This window comes from Cariama cristata, unplaced genomic scaffold (assembly GCF_000690535.1).
Source record: "Cariama cristata isolate BGI_N322 unplaced genomic scaffold, ASM69053v1 scaffold8038, whole genome shotgun sequence".
Lineage (NCBI taxonomy): Eukaryota > Metazoa > Chordata > Aves > Cariamiformes > Cariamidae > Cariama > Cariama cristata.
In genome coordinates this window covers 1,929-21,102 of record NW_009630591.1, presented here as the reverse complement: position 1 = coordinate 21,102, position 19,174 = coordinate 1,929, and the positions used below count along the sequence as shown (strand labels likewise).

Genomic DNA, 19,174 nt, shown 5'->3' with positions numbered 1-19,174 from the left:
ATGTGAGCTTGCCCCAACCATGGCAGGTAGTAGCACTGGCAACCTAAAGCCAATTAGGCGTCTCTGTATGATGTGGTGATGCGTCTTTGCTGTTGGCAAGGCCTTGATGCTGCTGGAAGGTTGGCCTTCGCTGGGTAGGAGGGAAAGGTCGGTGTGGCTGCTCCTTTCTTCTGACTCTGGGCAGGGTGGTGTGAGGTAGGACAAGGCAAGGTCTGTTTCTAGAAGGGCTTTGCCTGCCATCACGTGAAGAGCCTTAGAAATACCATGGTGGTGGGGATACACCCTGAATACACAGTACAGAGCTTAGGGCTGGGGCTCTGGTTTCTGTGGCAGTCTTCATCTTTTCTTTTTTCAGTCTTCATCTTTCCATCCTTTCAGACATCAATGAATGTGCAGACCCTGTGAACTGTATCAACGGCCTGTGTGTCAACACCCCTGGCAGCTACCTCTGCAACTGTCCACAGGACTTTGAGCTGAACCCCACTGGTGTGGGCTGTGTGGGTGAGTGGGAACCTGCGTGTAAAGCACACCTTCCATCCAAGACCTTCTTGTTGGTCCCACATAGCTGGAACTGCCCACTACCAGAGCCTGGGGTGGCTGACCACTATCTGCCCTGCAAATACCTACCATGATGGGTTTAACCCTGCAGCAGCAGCAGAGTACCTACCTCCTGTTGAGCCTGGCCCCCCTCGTGTCACCGGTGTGGCTACTCTCCCGGTTGAAGCAATGTTATCACTGGGCAGCTCTGGAGCTATCCTTAAGTGTTTCTTTCTTGAAAGACCCTGGGTTACTGATAGCATTATTTGGGTCACGCTCACTGGCCATACTGACGGCAGGCCACCATGCTGTGACCTCTGTATGATATAGCGTGGCTTTTACCAGACAAGGTGGGCACAATTTATTCTTGAAAGGTTCCCAAAGTCATGAGCTGCAAGGACAGCCTGGATGTGGTTTACTACAACACAGGTAGCTGACAGTGTGGACATCTGGGACAGGACTGGGACCTTATCCCTCTCCCTGCTTCTTGAGGCAATAGTGCCATTCATTCCTCCTGTGCATGGAAGTCTTTACTGGAGAGGCTTTGCTCACCCACTACTGTCTTTGTGCAGATACCCGTGTTGGGAACTGCTTCCTGGACACCCAGGATCGAGGAGATGGAGGGATCTCCTGCAGCGCAGAAATTGGAGTTGGGGTCACTCGAGCATCCTGCTGCTGCTCGCTGGGTCGTGCATGGGGCAACCCCTGCGAGCTTTGTCCTCCAGCCAACACGAGTGAGTTGGGAAAACATCTGGGGTGAACTTGGGCATGGGCTGGATGGGCAGCATAGAGCTGAGAAGAGAGACGAGGCCGCTTCCCTATGGCTTCTCAACTCAGGCTGGGGGGCCTGGGTCCAGGATATGCTGTCATGATGATGGAGCAAGGGAAGCTGAGGGAGAAGGCAACCCTGTTGTGTCAGTGCAGGGCTAGACAGGTGGACTAGGGCAGGGGAGAGGTGAAGTGGGGATGGGGAAGACCAGGCTGGTTGTGCCTGGGGGATCCAGGTTGGATCCTTCATTCCTAGTCCAGTGGGCTGGGGGAGGGCAGTGGACGTGGAATAACCCCATTCAAGGGTGGGCAGGCAGAGACAGGGCAGCTAAATGGGCTTGGCACGTGATGGGAGCCACGCTGCTGCATCTGGACCACTGTCACCATCCTCATGGCCTCTTTCTCCTGGGTTTCTCATGGTTCTCCCTGCCCCTCCTGTTTCATGAGAGCCTACTCAGCTCAGAATCCCCCCTGACTGACTTTTTCCGCAGCTGAGTACAAGACCTTGTGCCCTGGAGGAGAAGGTTTCCGGCCCAACCCCATCACGGTCATCCTGGAAGGTAAGCTGACCCAGCCCCCATGCCCCCTCACCAGGGGCTTGGGTGCTAGGGGAGCCCAGTCCCCATATGGGCACTGTCTGCCGTGGCACTGGGCTGGCTGGGTGCCCTCCGAGCCCCTCACCATCGAACGATAACTTGCAAGTGTGTGCTCTCCTCGAACGTGCTCTGAGCATCCGGCCGAGCCGTTCGGGCACCAGCAAGGGTGGGAGGTGGTGGGATGAACCCACCAGGGATCCCGGGGTGCAGGCACCGCCTGGGCTGGTCTGGCAGGCAGTGGACACCTCCCAGCTGCTCTCTCTCCTCAGATATCGACGAGTGCCAGGAGCTGCCAGGCCTCTGCCAGGGCGGCAACTGCGTGAACACGTTTGGCAGCTTCCAGTGTGAGTGCCCCCTCGGCTACTACCTCAATGAGGACACACGCATTTGTGAAGGTAGCTGCACTGTGGTGCCTGTGCTTGTCTGTGTGCCTGGCGTGTATGGTACATGTGTGTGCATGCGTGTGGGCACGGGTGTGCAACAGAGTTGTCTGTGTATCTGGGCTGCCCTAGGAGTGGTTGGCAGAATCCCTTCTCCTCTCTCTTCCAGACTTCCCATCCTCATCACGAACCCTTTCCCTTTTCCCAGTGCCAAGCCAGCCTGGTCCCTGTGCCAGTCCCATCCATACCTTGTGCCAAGCCTACCCCCAGCCCCACGCCAGGCCCTTCTCTACCGGTGCCCAGTGCTTTGACCTCCAATCTCCTTTATTCGGCAGATATTGATGAGTGCTCTGCTCACATTGGCATCTGCGGCCCCGGGACCTGCTACAACACCCTCGGCAACTACACCTGCGTGTGCCCCCCTGAGTACATGCAAGTCAACGGAGGAAATAACTGCATGGGTACGGCATGGTCCGAATCTGCGGGAAGGGGTCTGGCAGTGCCCTGCCACTGCACGACCCTGGGTTGTGCTGTGGGCAGCACGGTGTGGGCAGCGTGGCTGAGGGGATGGAGCAGAAGTGCTGGGAGCAGGGGCTGGGACTCAGACACCTGAGCTCACCAGTGGCTCAGCACATCCCTGCCCCTACGCCACGCACGTTGCCTGTGCCAGAGGGGCTGACGCTCACCCTGCCAGCAGTGTTGCCTGTGCCAGAGGGGCTGACACTCACCCTGCCAGCAGTTATAAGGAGAGCAGCTGGCACAGGGTGGTGAGAGACCCAGCAGAGCATCGCCACTGCCTGCCACGGGGCAGGACCCAGCGCTCTCTCTGGAGCAGGGCTTCAGCCCATCACTGCAACCACTTTACTGGGGTCCCCTGTGTGTCACCTGCAGTCCCTGAGCACCAGGACAGGACAGGGTGGCATATTGCCAGCAATGAGTGTCCTGGGGCTGGCAACACCCGTTGCTGGGGCTGGCACGAGATGCTGTCCGGGAGATATTTGCAGATATTTTTGTGCTATCGCAACTACAATGACACGTGTGAGAACGAGCTCTCCTTCAACATGACCAAGAAGATGTGCTGCTGCTCCTACAACATTGGCAAGGCCTGGAACAAACCATGCGAGCCCTGCCCCACACCAGCCAGCCGTAAGTCATCTCGATATCGTAGCTGCCCCCTCACTTTTCCAGCGATCCCGTGCACTTTGAGGCACAGACACGAACAAAATAGAGGGGGAGAAGGGAGAGCATCATGTCTGGCAGGTGATGCCTGCGGGTGAGTGCTGTGGGGACACGCGTTGCACGAGAAGGACGCAGGGGACTGGGACAGTATCTGTGGAGAGGAGATGACGTGTGGGCTGCGTGGGCAGGCAGTGGGTCTGGGCTGCGTGGGTGACAGCGCTGCAGTGGGGAGCGCTGGCCGTGCACTGCGTGGAGGGCGGAGTGCCGTGTGTGTGTGCCTTTTATTGTGTGTGTGTGTAGGAGCCCCGCAGCGCCTGCACGTGTAAGCCCTTTGCCTGGTGCCATATGTGTTCTTGGGGTTCCCCATGTGCCGGCCCCTGTGACTCCTGGCCGAGCACCGTGCCGATCCCCTCCTGCCTGGTCAGACCCCCTCTCTGCTCACTCCAGCCATCGTTGGCCCTTGTCCCTCTCGTCCCTTGCTGCACCCCACTCTGCCCGCCGGGCATGGCCATGACCTAGGTGTTCCCCTTCCAGCCGAGTACCAGATCCTGTGTGGGAACCAGGCCCCCGGGTTTATCATCGACATCCACACAGGAAAGCCGATCGGTGAGTAGAGCCCCCATGCCCTGCGGAGCCAGATCTGCTCTCTCCCCCTCTGCTTTCCTCCCACGGTGCTTGTGAGCTTCTTCCCTTCCCTCCCTTAGTAAATTAAGCCCTGAGCAGAGGAGAGACAAGGAAAAGAAGTGGCAGACACGGCTGCAAGCAGCTGGCCAAGCCTTCAAGCCTATGTCCTGAGTGGCTAGGCTGCTCAGACCTCCCCACATGTGCAATTGAGCCTTGGTTTCTGTCCCACCTGGAAAGACAGGTGACCAGTGACCACAGCGGCCAGTGGCCAGGTAGATCCAGACCCATGACAACCCTGGTGCTCACACTGCCAGCAGCAGCGGCCGTGCAGCAGCAGGGCACTGCTGAGAGCCAAGGTTTCAGGCTTGTGTTTTGGTAGATGGAAAGCCAGAGGAGCTGTTGAAAGTCCTGGGATTTGTGGGCTGTCTACAGATGTTTTGCAGTCTTGAAAGATGGACTCACTGGTGGTTTGTGAGACAGACAGATTAGTTAATCATTGCTTCACCTGGCCTTGGCAGTGCCAGCCAGGGGACTGAAGAGGAGAGAGATGAGTTCACCTTCTGCTCCCAGGAAGAAAGTGCCACAGAGGGTATCAGTGCGGGGCGGCAGGGCTGGTGGTGAATTGTGCTGGGCACAGCGACAGAGTCAGGGACCCTGGAGCCACCTCAGTATTTCAGTGACCCCCCTGGACTTCCCATTTGCAGCCTTGTCCCAGACCCTGAGCAAGTGTCCATGTTACTGCAGAGACACACTCAGAAAAAACAAGGTGGATGTCCTGGGTAGGATCCCTCCCGACGTGTGCTGTGCAGGCTCTGCCAGCGATCCCGTGGCTCCTACGACTTGGACTCTTGTGTAGCTCTGCTGTGTACCCAGACCTCTGCGGAGCAGCCCTAGCCTGGCACGATCTGCAGGGTCCAACACCGATCCTCCAAGAGTTCCTCCGCTGTTTGGTGGCCCTTTCCTGCTAGTCTCCTTTTTAAAATTAACAATGGCAGCAGTCTCCCAGCTATGAGGGATGCTTTCCCCTCTGCTGCCTTCCCGGGATGCTGAGAGCTGTTGTCTGTGTGCAGATATTGATGAGTGCAGTGAGATCCCCGCTATCTGTACGAACGGCGTCTGCATCAACCAAATTGGCAGCTTCAGGTGCGAGTGTCCCATTGGGTTCAGCTACAACAACATCCTGCTCATCTGCGAAGGTAACGGGGCAGCCAGGGCACCCGGCGGGGTGGGGGTTCTGAGCGCGGCACCAGCACCTCCCCACCTCGTGGGGCACCGGGGTGAGGGCTGTCAGCAGACATGGATGGAGTCTACGTGTTCTCAGCCTTCTTGAAATCATCTTCATTTTCTGCATCAATAGTTGGACAAAACTTACTGATTTTCATTCGTGTTCCTGTCTGGTTTTCCCTTCCTCTTGGGTCTTTTGGTGTTTTTAGAAAAAGGTTGCAAACGTGAGTGTTTCAAAGTTTTGAGCTGTAACTAAAATTCCCATTATTTTATTGCAAAGCAATAGAAAAAGGGTGGAAAAATTGACCCCGATGGGAGCAAACCAAGGGTTAAAATTCAGCTGGCTCCACGGACCCACTCCAGCCCTACCAGGACGATGGTGCCTGGTGAGCGCTGGGCCCCCTGCACAGTCGAGGTTTGCATTGCTCTCCTCCCACAGACATCGATGAGTGCAGCAGTGGGGAGAACCTCTGCCAGCGCAACGCCGACTGCATCAACATCCCGGGCAGTTACAGGTGCGAATGCTCAACTGGATACAAGCTGTCGCCTAGCGGAGCCTGCGTGGGTAAGATGGGAGCTCTTTGCTACCTATTCCAGAGACACGTGTGCGAGGCGCTGACACCCCTGCCTAGGATCTTCAGATGGTTTTGCAGACCACCATGTGTGGACCCAAGGAAGGACAGGATGAAGGACATGTCCATCCCATGCATGGGTTCCTGGTCTTTTGTCGAGCCTGGGGACTGTGACCTGGCTGCACTGTGTTTATGGGATACATGCACTTTTGGAATAATTCCCAGGGACTGTGGGCTCCTGAGGGATGAGACAAGGTCACTGTGAAGTGCCGCTTTAGTCTGGCAGCTCAGGCCATTTTCCCCAATTAAATGGGTTTGGGTTTTTTTAGAGATTGCAGTGCATGAATCTTATTCTCTGTGAAGCCACCTCTCAGAAAATGGAGACCCCATTCTGCTGTGCTGCTGCTCACAGACACAGCATCCCACCAGCAGGCAGGGGTCTGCAGAAGGCCAGCGCCTCGGCTCTTCCCATTTGGCCCATCCCTGCTGCTCACTGGTGCCCACTTTGCTTTCTTTTAGGTCGCAATGAATGCCAGGAGATCCCCAACGTCTGCAGCCACGGGGACTGCGTTGACACCGAGGGCAGCTACGTCTGCATCTGCCACAACGGCTTCAAGGCCACGGGGGAGCAGACCATGTGCATGGGTCAGTGTGACTGCCACAGCCCTGCCGTGAATCAGATATCGGGGTGGACGTGAGCTCTCTCCAGCACCCGCTGGGTAGTGCCAAGGACAACCAAGGGCCACGGTGTCCTCTCGATCCCAGGCTGCCCCTGCAAGCCACAGGGGTGTTGGGCAGCTGCCCGGACCCTGTCTGTACGCCCAAGACAGTGGCTCTCGGCTCACTCGGCCGCTGAATCAGCTGTGACCTTCTCTCTGCAGATATTGATGAGTGTGACCGACAGCCTTGTGGAAACGGGACCTGCAAGAACACAGTTGGCTCCTACAACTGCCTCTGCTTCCCTGGCTTTGAGCTAACACACAATAACGACTGCATGGGTGAGTCGCATGAGATCCTGACCACAGGGATTGCTGAGCGGGGTCAATGTGGCAGCGGCTGTGGGGCACGGGGTGTCACATGGTGGCATACAGGGGGGCAGCTCTGGTGTCACCTGGCAGTGGCTGTAGGGGTAGTTGTATGTGTCAGAGGTGTAGGGCTGGCTAAGGTGGCACACTGACACTCACATGCTGTGCTTATCTCTTCCCGTTGCGCTTATCCTTTCCCTCCCACAGACATTGATGAGTGTTCATCCCTGGTGGGGCAGGTGTGTCGAAATGGCCAGTGCATCAACAGCATCGGCTCCTTCCAGTGCCTGTGCCAAGAGGGGTATGACCGGACCCCTGATGGGAAGAACTGTGTAGGTGAGTGTCCGGGCAGCAGGCTGGGGAGAGCTGGATGTTGGCATGGCTGGCACTGGGCGGTGCTATGGGATGTGGTCCCCAAGTTGGTCCCATCAGAGGCAGCGGAGCAGTGGACTCTCCAGAACCGCTCACAAGGCCCCAAGTCCTCTGGAGCCAAAACCCGGTCATTTGACTGCCCGAGGAGAGCTGTACTGGTCCCCGCTACGCCTGCATCTCCCTTCCAGTAATGCAGGGAGCAGCCAGGCCAGTCACTTTGCATGGACTGAGACCTGCAGGCAGCAAGGAGATGTTGTCCTGTCCGTGCCCCTAAAGCATGCAGAGGTGTACTGGGGATGCCTTGGGAGCAACCCTGCAGACAGGGGCTGTGGGGACAGACAGGTACATTGTACTCGGGTCCCTTGTGTCCACCTCTCTGCCTCCCGCAGCACCAGGTCCTGCAGGGCTGGGTCCGTGTTCCCAGGGTACGCAAGATAGAGCATCCTGGAAAATGTCTTAGCTGCTTCCCTTGCATCTTTTGGGCAAAGCAGGGTGCAGGGGTGCAGCATGTAGGGCCTGGGTGCAGTAAGGTACCCTGCACCCAAATCCTCCGAGCTGAGCACGGACACTTCACTGGTTATTTCCCCTCCTCTGCAGACATCAACGAGTGCGTGAGCCTGCCTGGGACCTGCTCCCCAGGCACCTGCCAGAACCTGGAGGGCTCCTTCCGCTGTATCTGCCCCCCTGGGTACGAGGTGCAGAACGACAACTGCATCGGTAATGTTGGCTCTCTGCCCCCTCCATTTCCAGCACACCATGTGGTCACCTTGGACTGTTCCCAGAACAACCGTATTCTTCCTGAGTGGGCTGGGGCATGCATCGCCACCCCCAAATATCTTCTTGAAAGCAATTGGACACAGAGCAAGGCAAGGCCTGCTCCCATGACGGAGGAGGCTTGTTGGTTTTGCTCTGCCCTGGCCCCTTTGTCGTCCCATTTGCTCTGAGGGTGGGTTCGGGGTTAGGGCGGAGGTGATGTCCTGCAGGCATCAAAGCTTCCCAGGCATCACAGCTTCAGCTGGTTTTAATGCAACGAGGAAAGGAGTGACCTTTGGCTGCTCTCTAATTAGTATGTCCCTGATGCTCCCAGATATCAACGAGTGTGAAGAGGAGCCCAACATCTGCCTTTTCGGGACGTGCACCAATACCCCTGGCAGCTTCCAGTGTGTCTGCCCTCCAGGCTTTGTGCTCTCTGATAACGGCCGACGGTGCTTTGGTGAGTGCAGCTCATCGTGGTGGGGAGGGGAGCATAACCACCCTGGATGTCTGCAATGACCTGTGCATTTCCCCATCCTCCTACAGATACTCGCCAGAGCTTCTGCTTCACTCGCTTTGACAACGGAAAGTGCTCCGTCCCCAAAGCCTTCAACACCACCAAGGCTCGGTGTTGCTGCAGCAAGATGCCAGGAGAAGGCTGGGGAGACCCCTGTGAGCTGTGCCCGCAGGAGGGAAATGGTGGGTGTGCTGGGACCTGGCTCCACGGGAGAGGTGGCTGCGTGTGGCTCCGACGTGCACAAGAGTTGGGGGAAGGTGTGCAGGTCGGGCAAGGCAACCAGCCCCGCAAGGCGTCCAGCAAAGTGGGATCCTCCATCTGGAGAGTACTGCCTTGAAACCTAGTAGCCCTTACTGGACTGCAGTATTCCCTGGCTCTCCAGCAACCGCAGTCAGGCTTATTTTTGCTTTGGGTCTGCTCTTAGTTCTCTGCAGGGCTTTAGATAAGGCAAAAGTGTCTCAGTGCCTTCAGATCCAAGGCAGGCGCAGGCGTTTTCCAGCCAGCTGGGGTTTTGTGGCTTCCCATGTGGCTGTCAAGCTCTCCGTCATGCTCTAGAAGCCTCCAAAGCACATCTCAGCCCCGGTGAATAGAAGCACTTGTACGCATATCTCACTTTTCTGCTCTCTTCCAGTTGCCTTCCAGGAGCTGTGTCCATATGGCCATGGAGCCATCCCAGGCCCAGGTGACACCCGGGAAGGTAAGGTCTGATCTCGGGATGAGAAGAAATTTGTTTTGTGGAGGGGTTGCCTAGAAGCAGCCAGACTTTGGCTGTCTGGAGAGCAGGGTTGAATCCCGGGGGCAGGAGGGGGGGGACATGGGACTGGGTGCCCTCCCAAGCTCCTGGCCTCTGACTGCTCACCAAAGGTTCAGCCCCCAGCTCTGGAGAGGGACTAGCTGAGATTGCAGGATCGGTCCTGAGAGGATCGGGATATGTTTCTGGCTACGTGCTCACATGAGGCTTCGTTGCCTTGGTTTGCCTTCTAGATGTTAATGAGTGCTCGGAGAACCTGGGTGTCTGCATAAACGGGGCCTGCATTAACACTGATGGGTCCTTCCGCTGCGAGTGCCCCTTCGGGTACAACCTGGACTACACAGGAGTCAACTGCGTGGGTAAGGGTCTGCCTGGGGAGCACCTGCTCCCCTTTGCTTTTCTCCTCCTTACGTCAGAGGCTATGAGCATTTGCCTGCATGTGTGTGTGGAGAGAAGGAACTTGCTTCTCCCCTGCCCCTTTGCGTTTTACCCCCGGCTCCTGGCTTTGCTGGGTTTGTTTAAATGCTCTGGCTGCAAGAGGAGACCATCCTGCACCTTCCCTGTCTAACTCCTCCACCTAACGTGGTCCTGGCTTCCTCCAGATACGGATGAGTGCTCCATCGGCAACCCTTGTGGGAACGGCACCTGCACCAACGTGGTGGGAGGCTTCGAGTGCGCCTGTGACGAGGGCTTTGAGCCAGGTCCCATGATGACATGCGAAGGTAATGCTGCTGCAAGGCAACCCCTTCACCCCGTTGCATACTGGGCCACGCGTGTGACCCCACTGGGTCACTGCCTGGGTGAGCGGCAGTCAGGTCGGCCTCCAGTGGACAGTGCAGAAAAGCTGGCTCGGGCTCATCTCCGCATGAGTGTGTACACCAGCCCTGGTCCCCTTCAGCTTCCTCTGAGGCTGAAGCCCAGGAGGAGGTCTGGAGAGCTGCCTAAACGCAGGAGCTGCCTCACCGAGGAGCCAGGACCCTGTCCCCATCAAAGCTGCTGAGACACCAGGTGTCTGTCCCTCTGCAACTGAAGACTGTGAGAGGAAGCCGTGGTAGAACAAAGTTCTCATGAGATGAATGCACAGGCTGGGGAGGGAATCTGTCCTGGGGGGGGGTCCACCACCGTTAGTGCCCAGCTGACTCTGCTGAGAGCACAGCGTCGAGCTCTCTCCTCTCTCTGGCCTCCCAGATATCAATGAATGTGCACTGAATCCCCTGCTCTGTGCCTTCCGCTGCATCAACACCTTTGGCTCCTATGAGTGCACCTGCCCATCTGGATACGCCCTGCGAGAAGACAGAAGAATGTGCAGAGGTAAAATCCCCTTCTGCGCCCATCAGGGGAGCTCCCACGCTCTGCCCAGTCCCCTGCACTGAGCCGCTCTCTGGAGCTGTACAGAGAGAAGGCAGGACGTCTGAGCTGGCATCTCTGGGCTTGTGCTCACTCTCACCTGCCTTGGCATCTGTGCTGTGTGGCAGCCAGCCTGGACCAAGGTGGTAGCGACTGATGGAGCGGTGCAGACATGAGTGCCTGGTTCCTAGCTGGCCCCCACAGTGCTGCAGAGCTGGCGGGTTGAACATGGTCTCATGAGGTTCTCGGTTGCAGATCTGGATGAGTGTGCAGAGGGGCTGCACGACTGCGAGTCTCGAGGGATGCTGTGCAAGAATCTCATTGGCACCTTCATGTGCATCTGCCCACCAGGAATGCAACGCAGGCCAGATGGAGAGGGCTGCACAGGTACCAAGGACCAGGCTGGGAGGGATTCCCGGTGGGGCTGGAGGCCATCCTCTTCTAGGCATTGTCCGTGTAGTTTATTTTATATCCTTCTGTCAAACGGCTCCTCCCCAGGGTTTCCCACATGTCAGCACTTTGCGTATGTCCTACTAGGTACCTACACACACAAAACCTCTGTTCACCTCTGGACCCGTGGGTCTACACAGTTCCAGCACAGGATGACCCAGCATTATGCCATGTGTCCTTTCTGTTGAGTCTTTCCATGTCTGTGACAAGCAGCTTTGCACTGAGCTGCTTTCGGAAGGGCTGGCACTGGAGAGCCCCGACCTGCACAGTACTGGTTTTAATGCAGAGCAAGGCCAGCCCAGCAGCTTGGCCACTTGCAGCTGGAGAATGTGCAAACCAGGGAAGCTGGGTACTCAGCCGCCCTGCTTTGGGAGAGGTCCAGGGCTGGTGGATGTGTTTCTTAGCTGCCTAGGGCTGTGGAAGTGGTCCTCAAGGACTATATGAGGGCGTTTCAAACTGAGTGGTAGTGTGGGGAGTGATGGAAAGCTGAAATTTGTCCTATGCCTCACCACAGCTCTTTGTGGTTCCTTCCTTCCTAGATGAGAACGAGTGTCGCACCAAGCCTGGAATCTGCCCCAACGGCCGCTGCGTCAACACGGTGGGAAGTTACCGCTGTGACTGCAACGAAGGTTTTGAAGTCAGCCCCTCTGGCACAGAGTGTATTGGTAATTACCAAGTCCTGGTGGGTCTGGAGCAGCCTCTCGTTAGTAGCAGATGATGCTGTTCAGGTGTTTCAGGGTTTCTCAGCAGAAAGGTTGTTGGAGCATCACCTTTATTTTTAGCATTATCCAAACCACGCTACCCTCCATGCTGGAACTGGCACAGGCTGGACAGGCTGCTCGGTTGTCCCTGGCTCTGGCACTGACTCAGATCCTGAGCTTGTATCCCCACTTTCTCTGTCCAGACACCCGCCAAGGATTCTGCTTCACTGAAGTACTGCAAACCATGTGCCAGATGTCCTCCACCAACCGCAACCTGGTCACCAAATCTGAGTGCTGCTGCAACAGCGGGCGCAGCTGGGGCCCCCAGTGTGAGCTCTGCCCCCTTCCTGGAACCGCCCAGTACAAGAAAATGTGTCCTCATGGACCAGGGTACTCCACTGATGGGAGAGGTGAGCTGGGACCCAAATCACCTTCAACACAGAGGGGAGAAAGCAGAGATGTGGGTACAGGCAGAATTCCCCTGGGAACTGCCTGGGACAGACCCATGCAGTGCCTGGAGCAGGCAAGAAGCCTCTGTGACATTATCTTACGACTCCCTGAACGGAGTCTCTGGCTCCCTGGGAGGGTGTGAGCTGCCCTGGCACAGTGCTGGCACACGTGCATGGGGACAGAGGCAGCATTGGCACTAACAGGTCCTTCCCTCCCTCCCGCAGACATCGACGAGTGCAAGGTACTGCCCAACCTCTGCAAGAACGGACAGTGCATCAACAGCATCGGCTCCTTCCGCTGCCACTGCAGACTGGGCTACACCGCGGATATCACAGGCACAGCCTGTGTGGGTGAGTCGAGAGAAGGAAAACCGTGTCTCTGGAAAGCCCTGGGCCTTGGCAGGCTTCCACTGCGACTTTTCAGCATGCAGAGAGAGGGTCTTGTACCCCCCACCTCTGGCCATACTGTCCTGCGTAGCCATAGCAGGGCTCTGGACACTTTGCCCTATCGCATGGTCTTCTCTACATCAAAGTCATCACTCCGTGTTATTTAACTCCTTAAAACCGAGGCTCCTTGTCTTCTCCCTCTGACCCCAGGAGTCGCAGGGACTGACAGGGAGCGTGTGGGAAGTTATCACAGAGATGGAAGTCTGCGAGTGGCCAAACCTTTCGCTGGCAGGGCAGCTGGTGCTAGCCAGCCTGGGTGCCACGCTGGGAATCCAGATGTTGACATAAAAGGCACCCCTGGAATCACAGCTGCAGGCATCTGGGGAAGTACTGAAGGAGTTGAGGATGTGCTGTACTTCCAGTATTGAGATGATGTTCAGGACCATGCCAGCAGCAGGGTGTCCTAGACACGGAGTGGAAAAGAGGCCTTAGCTCCCAGAAACCAAGCTCTGTGCCTAGCAGTGCAGCAGATACGACCTTGAGCACCAGGACAGGATTCCCCTCTAAACATCCTTGCCCTTTCTCCAGCTTTGTGCCCTCCAGCCTAGCTCAAAGTTACAGGCTTTGTCAAAGCCATGGCCGCTACTCCCGGCGGGACAGAGGTGACAAAGCTCTAGAAGTAGAGGGCTGGCCTCATCCCTGGTGTTCCCAGTACTGAGGAGGAGCATCCACCCTTCTCTTCAGCTAGGAACGGGCTGGGAAAGATGCCACTCAGATCCACCGGGTCACACAACATCCGATGTCTGAGCAGGGAGGTGATTCAGCTCTTTTCCTGCAGGAGATCTCCAAGGTTTGTTGTGCTGGCTCAAACTGAGGTGCTCCCTCAAAGCCCTTGTCTCTGCTCACCTGCTTCCTGGAGAGTGGAGAAGATGCATTGATCTGGGGCAGGGAGTGCCAGGATCTGTAGGGCTATCTGACCACTTAGTTATGGGGGGCCAGGAACCCTGGGATCACCTTGTCATTCAGGAGCCCCTTGGTAGTCTGAATGGTCCAAGAGGTGGTGGGGACTCAGTCCAGCAGCACCACCTGTGAATGCTGATGTCTGTTGTCTCTTGAGTCTAGATTTGGATGAGTGTAACCAGTCCCCTAAGCCGTGTAACTTCATCTGCAAGAACACGGAAGGCAGCTACCAGTGCTCCTGCCCCCGAGGGTACATTCTGCAAGAAGATGGGAAGATCTGCAAAGGTATTCACCCAGGAGAAGGCAGCAGAGACCCTGCCTCTTCTCTGGCAGGAGCTGATTAACATGTGACAGAGCAGTCCAGCCCTGTTCAGCCACAGGACAAGGCCAGACATGCAAAAAGGTGCCATGCTGGACCCTTGTTGACTGATGCATTAGGGTTTCATCCTTCCACAGACACTCTAGACCTGTCTTATCAGGAAAAAAAAAGATGCTCCTTGCCCTTTCCCACCGCGTGCGCAGCATATCCCGAGCTGTGCTGAGCTCCAGGGGCCTTGAACCTGCCTGTCTCCTAGTTTGTGGATTACAGGAGAGGCAGAGAAAAATCTCTGCGTCTTCCAAATGTGTCTGTATATGATCAGTAGCTAAGATGGGGCGAGGCTCCCTGGTCTTGTTATTCCCATGTAAGAATTTTGTGTGTTTTGTTCGTGAGGCTGGTCCATGTCAGGTCCTAGTCTGCCCAGGACCACCGTGTATCACCATGAAGATGCAGGTGTCACGGACTCAGACCACAAAGATAAGATATTTCAGTAAGATAAATTGAGACACATGTTCTTGTGCTTGTTGCTTTAGACTTGGATGAATGTTCCACCAAACAGCACAACTGCCAGTTCCTCTGTGTGAACATTATCGGAGGATTCAACTGCAAATGCCCCCCAGGCTTCACTCAGCACCACTCATCCTGCATCGGTGAGTAGAGGCATTCGCTGTTCTGTGATACGGCACCGGCAAGGTCCCTGTGAGTTAGCTTTAAGCCCAGGAGGGTCTTTCCAGCCCCCTCAGCTCTGGCTTTAGAGCCCTGCCCCTCTCCAGTTGGCCTGGGACTGAGCATCCATCTGTCTGCTGCTCAGACTGGGCTACGCTCCATGATGGAAGGTAGCTGTCTGCAAAGCCGCACGCAGCCGCATCGTTGGGGATGGAGCTTACAAAGCAGCTGCTGATGTTTTGCAGACAATAATGAGTGCACAGCTCAGCCCTCCCTGTGTGGGGCCAAAGGACAGTGTCTGAACACGCCAGGCAGCTACAACTGCGAGTGCCAGAAAGGATTCTCCCTGGACAGCTCTGGTGTCAACTGCGAAGGTGAGTCTGCTTCCTGGAGAGTGGAGAAGATGCATTTGTCTGGGGCAGGGAGTGCCAGAACCCATAGGGCTATCTGACCACTTTGTTATGGGGGGCTTTGACAGACACATGTTCCATGTGGAAGAGTTCCTAGTTCCTTCGCGGTCTCTAAGGCAGCTCAGTCCAGCCTTCTTGGGATTACTCCTTACTGTGGGGCACCAGAAACCCACACGGGAAGCCCTGGTGCAAAGGAGAGGTCAGTGCCTGGCCTGCCTGGAGAAACACTGGCTCTTGGACTCAAGTAGATGAAGGTCTCAGTGCTGCAACCGTAGCAGCCAAGGCTGGGAAAAGAATGGTCTGTATCCCATCAGGGATTATCTCATGGTCTCATGCCGACCAAAACCCACCATGTGCTATGCTGAAGAAAAGCTTATGTTCAGCACAGACAGCCTGAAGAAGAGCAGATTTGGTAACGGTCCAGGCCAGACCTTAAATCAAAAAACATCCAAGCAGGGGCTGCAAGGGGATGTCTGTGGGCCTTGGGGCTGAGGGTGTTACCCAATTCCAAGCTGCAGAGACATAACTAGGCAGAAGAACCACCCGCCCACATGAGCACCCTCATGGATGCTGGCTACCAGGCATGTACCACGTGCACATGGTCCCTGCGCACCCAGCGCTGCCCACAAGACAGGGAGAAGTTGTCTCACCACCACCTCTGTTACATTGCCGCAGATGTGGACGAGTGTGATGGAAACCATCGGTGCCAGCACGGCTGCCAGAACGTGCTCGGAGGTTACCGCTGTGGCTGTCCGCAGGGCTACGTGCAGCACTACCAGTGGAATCAGTGTGTGGGTGAGCGTGGGATGGGGGCTGTTGTATCCTGTACCCGTGGGATGGGGGATAGAGGGCAGCTAAGCCCCGAGTCCCTCTCCAGCTGCCCCTGGCCATCTCTGACACTGGATTCTGGGTTCATCTCTGGTGCCCCTGCCCTGCCCTGCCCCACGTTCTCCCTGCAAGAGGGAAGGTCAAGAAGCTGCTCTGCAGAGCGATGAGCTCCCAGTGCTCCTGATGCCAGCAGGCTCCCTGCATTGCAGGAGGATAAAAAAAAAAAATCAAGACAGTCCTTCAGGGACCTGCATGGGATGAGGTGTCACAGGCAGCCAGGAGAAGGGAGCCTGCCAGCTCGGCGATGGCCATGGGCAGATTGCCTTGGCCACACGGGGTGGGGAGCACCAGCAGCACAGGGGCTCCCTTCCACTAAGTTTCTGACTAGTTCTGTCTTTGGGTGCAGATGAAAATGAGTGCTCCAGCCCCACCGCCTGCGGCTCTGCCTCCTGCTACAACACTCTGGGAAGTTTCAAGTGCGTCTGTCCATCTGGCTTCGATTTTGACCAAGCCTTTGGTGGGTGCCAGGATGTGGATGAATGCTCAGCAGGCGGCAGCCCCTGCAGTTACGGCTGCTCCAACACAGACGGAGGCTATCTCTGCGGCTGTCCTGGAGGCTACTTCCGAGCAGGACAAGGGTAAGAGAGCAGCCAGGAGGTAGTCCCCACAGCCACCGATATGTTCCTGGGAGCAGATTGCCAAGTGCATGGTGCCCCCAGAATGCTCCTTCACCACACTTCTGCTCTCTGCCAGCAATACCAGTAAACTCCCATTCCCACATGAGTCCTCGGCTTCTCCGTGCCAGACAGTTCCTCATCCATCACAAAATCCTCATGCTAATGTGCATCCCCTCTTCCACTTCACTAATGCAGTGGTTAATGCAGCTGCTAGCACAGTAGCAGATGCTCTGCAGATCCGTCTAGTCCAGGGTGCAGGCGGATTAAACCTACTGGCCATGTCTAAACAAGATGTGGCCTGGTCTCTCTCAGGCATGTCCTCTGAACTAACCGCTCTGTATAAGCCATGTTCTATACCCAGGCGTGATCCTCCATGTGTTTCTGGGTGCCACATGGAGAACCTGTGAGGGCAACGGTAAGATTTCCTTCTGGAAGTATGAATCTGAGATGGATCTCTCTGCTCTTCTGCCACCAGACACTGTATTTCTGGCTTGGGTTTTGGGAAAGGTTCCTACCTTCCTGCTCCCCAAGAAGAGGATGAAGACAACCTGCTCTCCCCTGAAACCTGCTATGAGTGCAAGATAAATGGCTACCCCAAGAGGGGTCGGCAGCGACGCAGTGTCAATGGCACCGAGAAGCACCAGGTAAGAAGTCCATGGTATCCTGGATGGGGTGGATCAAGGCAAGAGCAGGGTCATTTGGGGGATAGCTGCCTGGATTGGATCCCGTGCAGTGTGCCCATTCCTCACTCGGTACCTGCTCACACTGGGTGCTTGGGTGTCTGTGGACACCACTGAGTCCAGAGGTCCTGTGGAAGTGGAAGGTCTTTCGCAGTACGTTAGAGGAGGTCAGGACAATCTTAAGTGACGCACACTTGTGTCGTTTGGCCACAAATATCTGGAGATACATGCAACCAAGAAATAAAGCACACTTGTTTCCTTGCAAGGGGAGCTGCCAGGGAACAGTTCCCATAGGGCCATAGAGGACTGTGCCCTGGTGGCCAAGAAGGCCAACAGCATCCTGGCTTGTATCAGCAATAGTGTGGCCAGTAGGACCAGGGCAGTGATCTTCCCCCTGTACTCGGCACTGGTGAGGCCGCACCTCGAGTGCTGTGTCCAGTTCTGGGCCCCTCACCACAAGACAGACCTTGAGGTGCTGGAGCGAGTCCAGAGAAGGGCAACGAAGGTGGGGAAGGGTCTGGAGCACAAGTCTGATGGGGAGCGGCTGAGGGAGCTGGGGGGGTTTGGTCTGGAGAAGAGGAGGCTGAGGGGAGACCTGATCGCTCTCTACAACGACCTGAAAGGAGGGGGTAGCCAGGTCGGCGTCGGTCTCTTCTCCCAAGTAACGAGCAATAGGCCAAGAGGAAACGGCCTCAGGTTGCACCAGGGGAGGTTTAGATCGGATATTAGGAAAAATTTCTTCACCAAAAGGGCTATCGGGCACTGGAACAGGCTGCCCAGGGAGGTGGTGGAGTCACCATCCCTGAGGGTGTTTAAAAGACGCATAGACGTGGTGCTTAGGGATGTGGTTTGGTGGTGGGCTTGGCAGTGCCAGGTTAACAGTTGGACTTAATGATCTTAAAGGTCTTTTCCTTTTCTATGATTCTACGACTGTCAGCACTTACTGTCTGACTCCAAACCGGACCTGTCACTATAAATACAGGTTATTCCTTGGAGGGAAGTTCTGGCCTCTGTCCAAGGCTCCCCCAAGAAGTTCACAGGGCTGGGCAGGACAGCTTGGACTGGGAGGTCATTATGGGCCCTTCAGGGCTTGGGAGGAAAATGCCTCTGAAGTTACTGGTTCTTCCCCTGAAGATGAGGGCTGTGTGCTGGCTGGTTCAGCCTCAGAGACACAAACAGGGTACCAAGAAACACTTGAAGGAAATCAAGGACACCAGCCACTTCTCAGAGCTGCTTTTGGGTGGCCCATAGGGCAGAGCTCCTCTAAATCAAGTCCTCCTTCCCCTGACCATGAGCTTTTCTTGGTACCTGTAAGTAACATGCCTGGTTCCTTTTGAAGGATCACACTGTGAACTTGGCCAGCATGGATGTGGATGCTCCTCTGTCCATGATGCTGAACCTCTCTGACCTGGCTCACAAGGAGCACATCCTGGAGCTCCTGCCAGCTGTGGAGCCCCTGGAGAACCGTGTGCGGTACCTAATCTCCCACGGGAATGAGGATGGCTACTTCCGCATCCACCAAAAAGAGGGGCTCAGCTACCTGCACCTCGGCCGCAAGAAAATAGTGCCTGGCACCTACCTGCTGGAAATCGTGAGCGTGCCCCTGTACCGCAAGAGGGAACTGCAGAAACTAGAGGCCAAGAACCACCTCAACTACTTAGCAGGGGAGCTGGGCCAAGCACTGAGGATGAAGCTCCAGCTCCAGCTCTACTAACATCCATGAGATCCACCCACCCAACCGACAGTACAGTCCTTAGCCTTGCCATCCACACCTGGAAACAACTGCCTCTTCTCTCGCTGCACCCCCTGCCACCGCCTCCCCCACTGCACTGTACAACTGATGGGAAATGTCCCTCTGGGCTCAGCACTCCCCTTGGCCATGCAGGGATGCTCCGCGTCCTGGGCTGCTTGAGTCAAAACCAAGCCACACCGCAAAAGAGCTCATGAAAGCTTTGCCAAAGGTTCAAACCCTGTTAGCAGGGACTCCCTCCCTCTGCTCAGC

At 56.2% G+C, this 19,174-nt stretch overlaps 1 protein-coding gene across 1 annotated transcript in view; it reads left to right on the top strand.

Annotated features, from left to right (window-relative positions):
• Positions 1-18,886, top strand: part of LOC104165849 (fibrillin-2-like) — a 107,483-nt gene extending 88,597 nt beyond the window's left edge. Inside the window, 30 exon segments of the mRNA XM_009705604.1 lie at positions 379-501; positions 1,110-1,271; positions 1,797-1,865; positions 2,171-2,296; positions 2,617-2,742; positions 3,278-3,427; positions 3,995-4,066; positions 5,155-5,280; positions 5,748-5,873; positions 6,400-6,525; positions 6,762-6,878; positions 7,113-7,241; positions 7,875-7,994; positions 8,365-8,490; positions 8,577-8,729; positions 9,179-9,244; positions 9,532-9,657; positions 9,901-10,020; positions 10,487-10,609; positions 10,901-11,032; positions 11,635-11,760; positions 12,000-12,206; positions 12,471-12,596; positions 13,755-13,877; positions 14,445-14,561; positions 14,823-14,951; positions 15,663-15,782; positions 16,222-16,453; positions 16,968-17,136; positions 18,512-18,886. Coding sequence (XP_009703906.1) covers positions 379-501; positions 1,110-1,271; positions 1,797-1,865; positions 2,171-2,296; positions 2,617-2,742; positions 3,278-3,427; positions 3,995-4,066; positions 5,155-5,280; positions 5,748-5,873; positions 6,400-6,525; positions 6,762-6,878; positions 7,113-7,241; positions 7,875-7,994; positions 8,365-8,490; positions 8,577-8,729; positions 9,179-9,244; positions 9,532-9,657; positions 9,901-10,020; positions 10,487-10,609; positions 10,901-11,032; positions 11,635-11,760; positions 12,000-12,206; positions 12,471-12,596; positions 13,755-13,877; positions 14,445-14,561; positions 14,823-14,951; positions 15,663-15,782; positions 16,222-16,453; positions 16,968-17,136; positions 18,512-18,886 — 4,142 coding nt within the window.
• Positions 18,887-19,174: the final 288 nt, after the last annotated feature.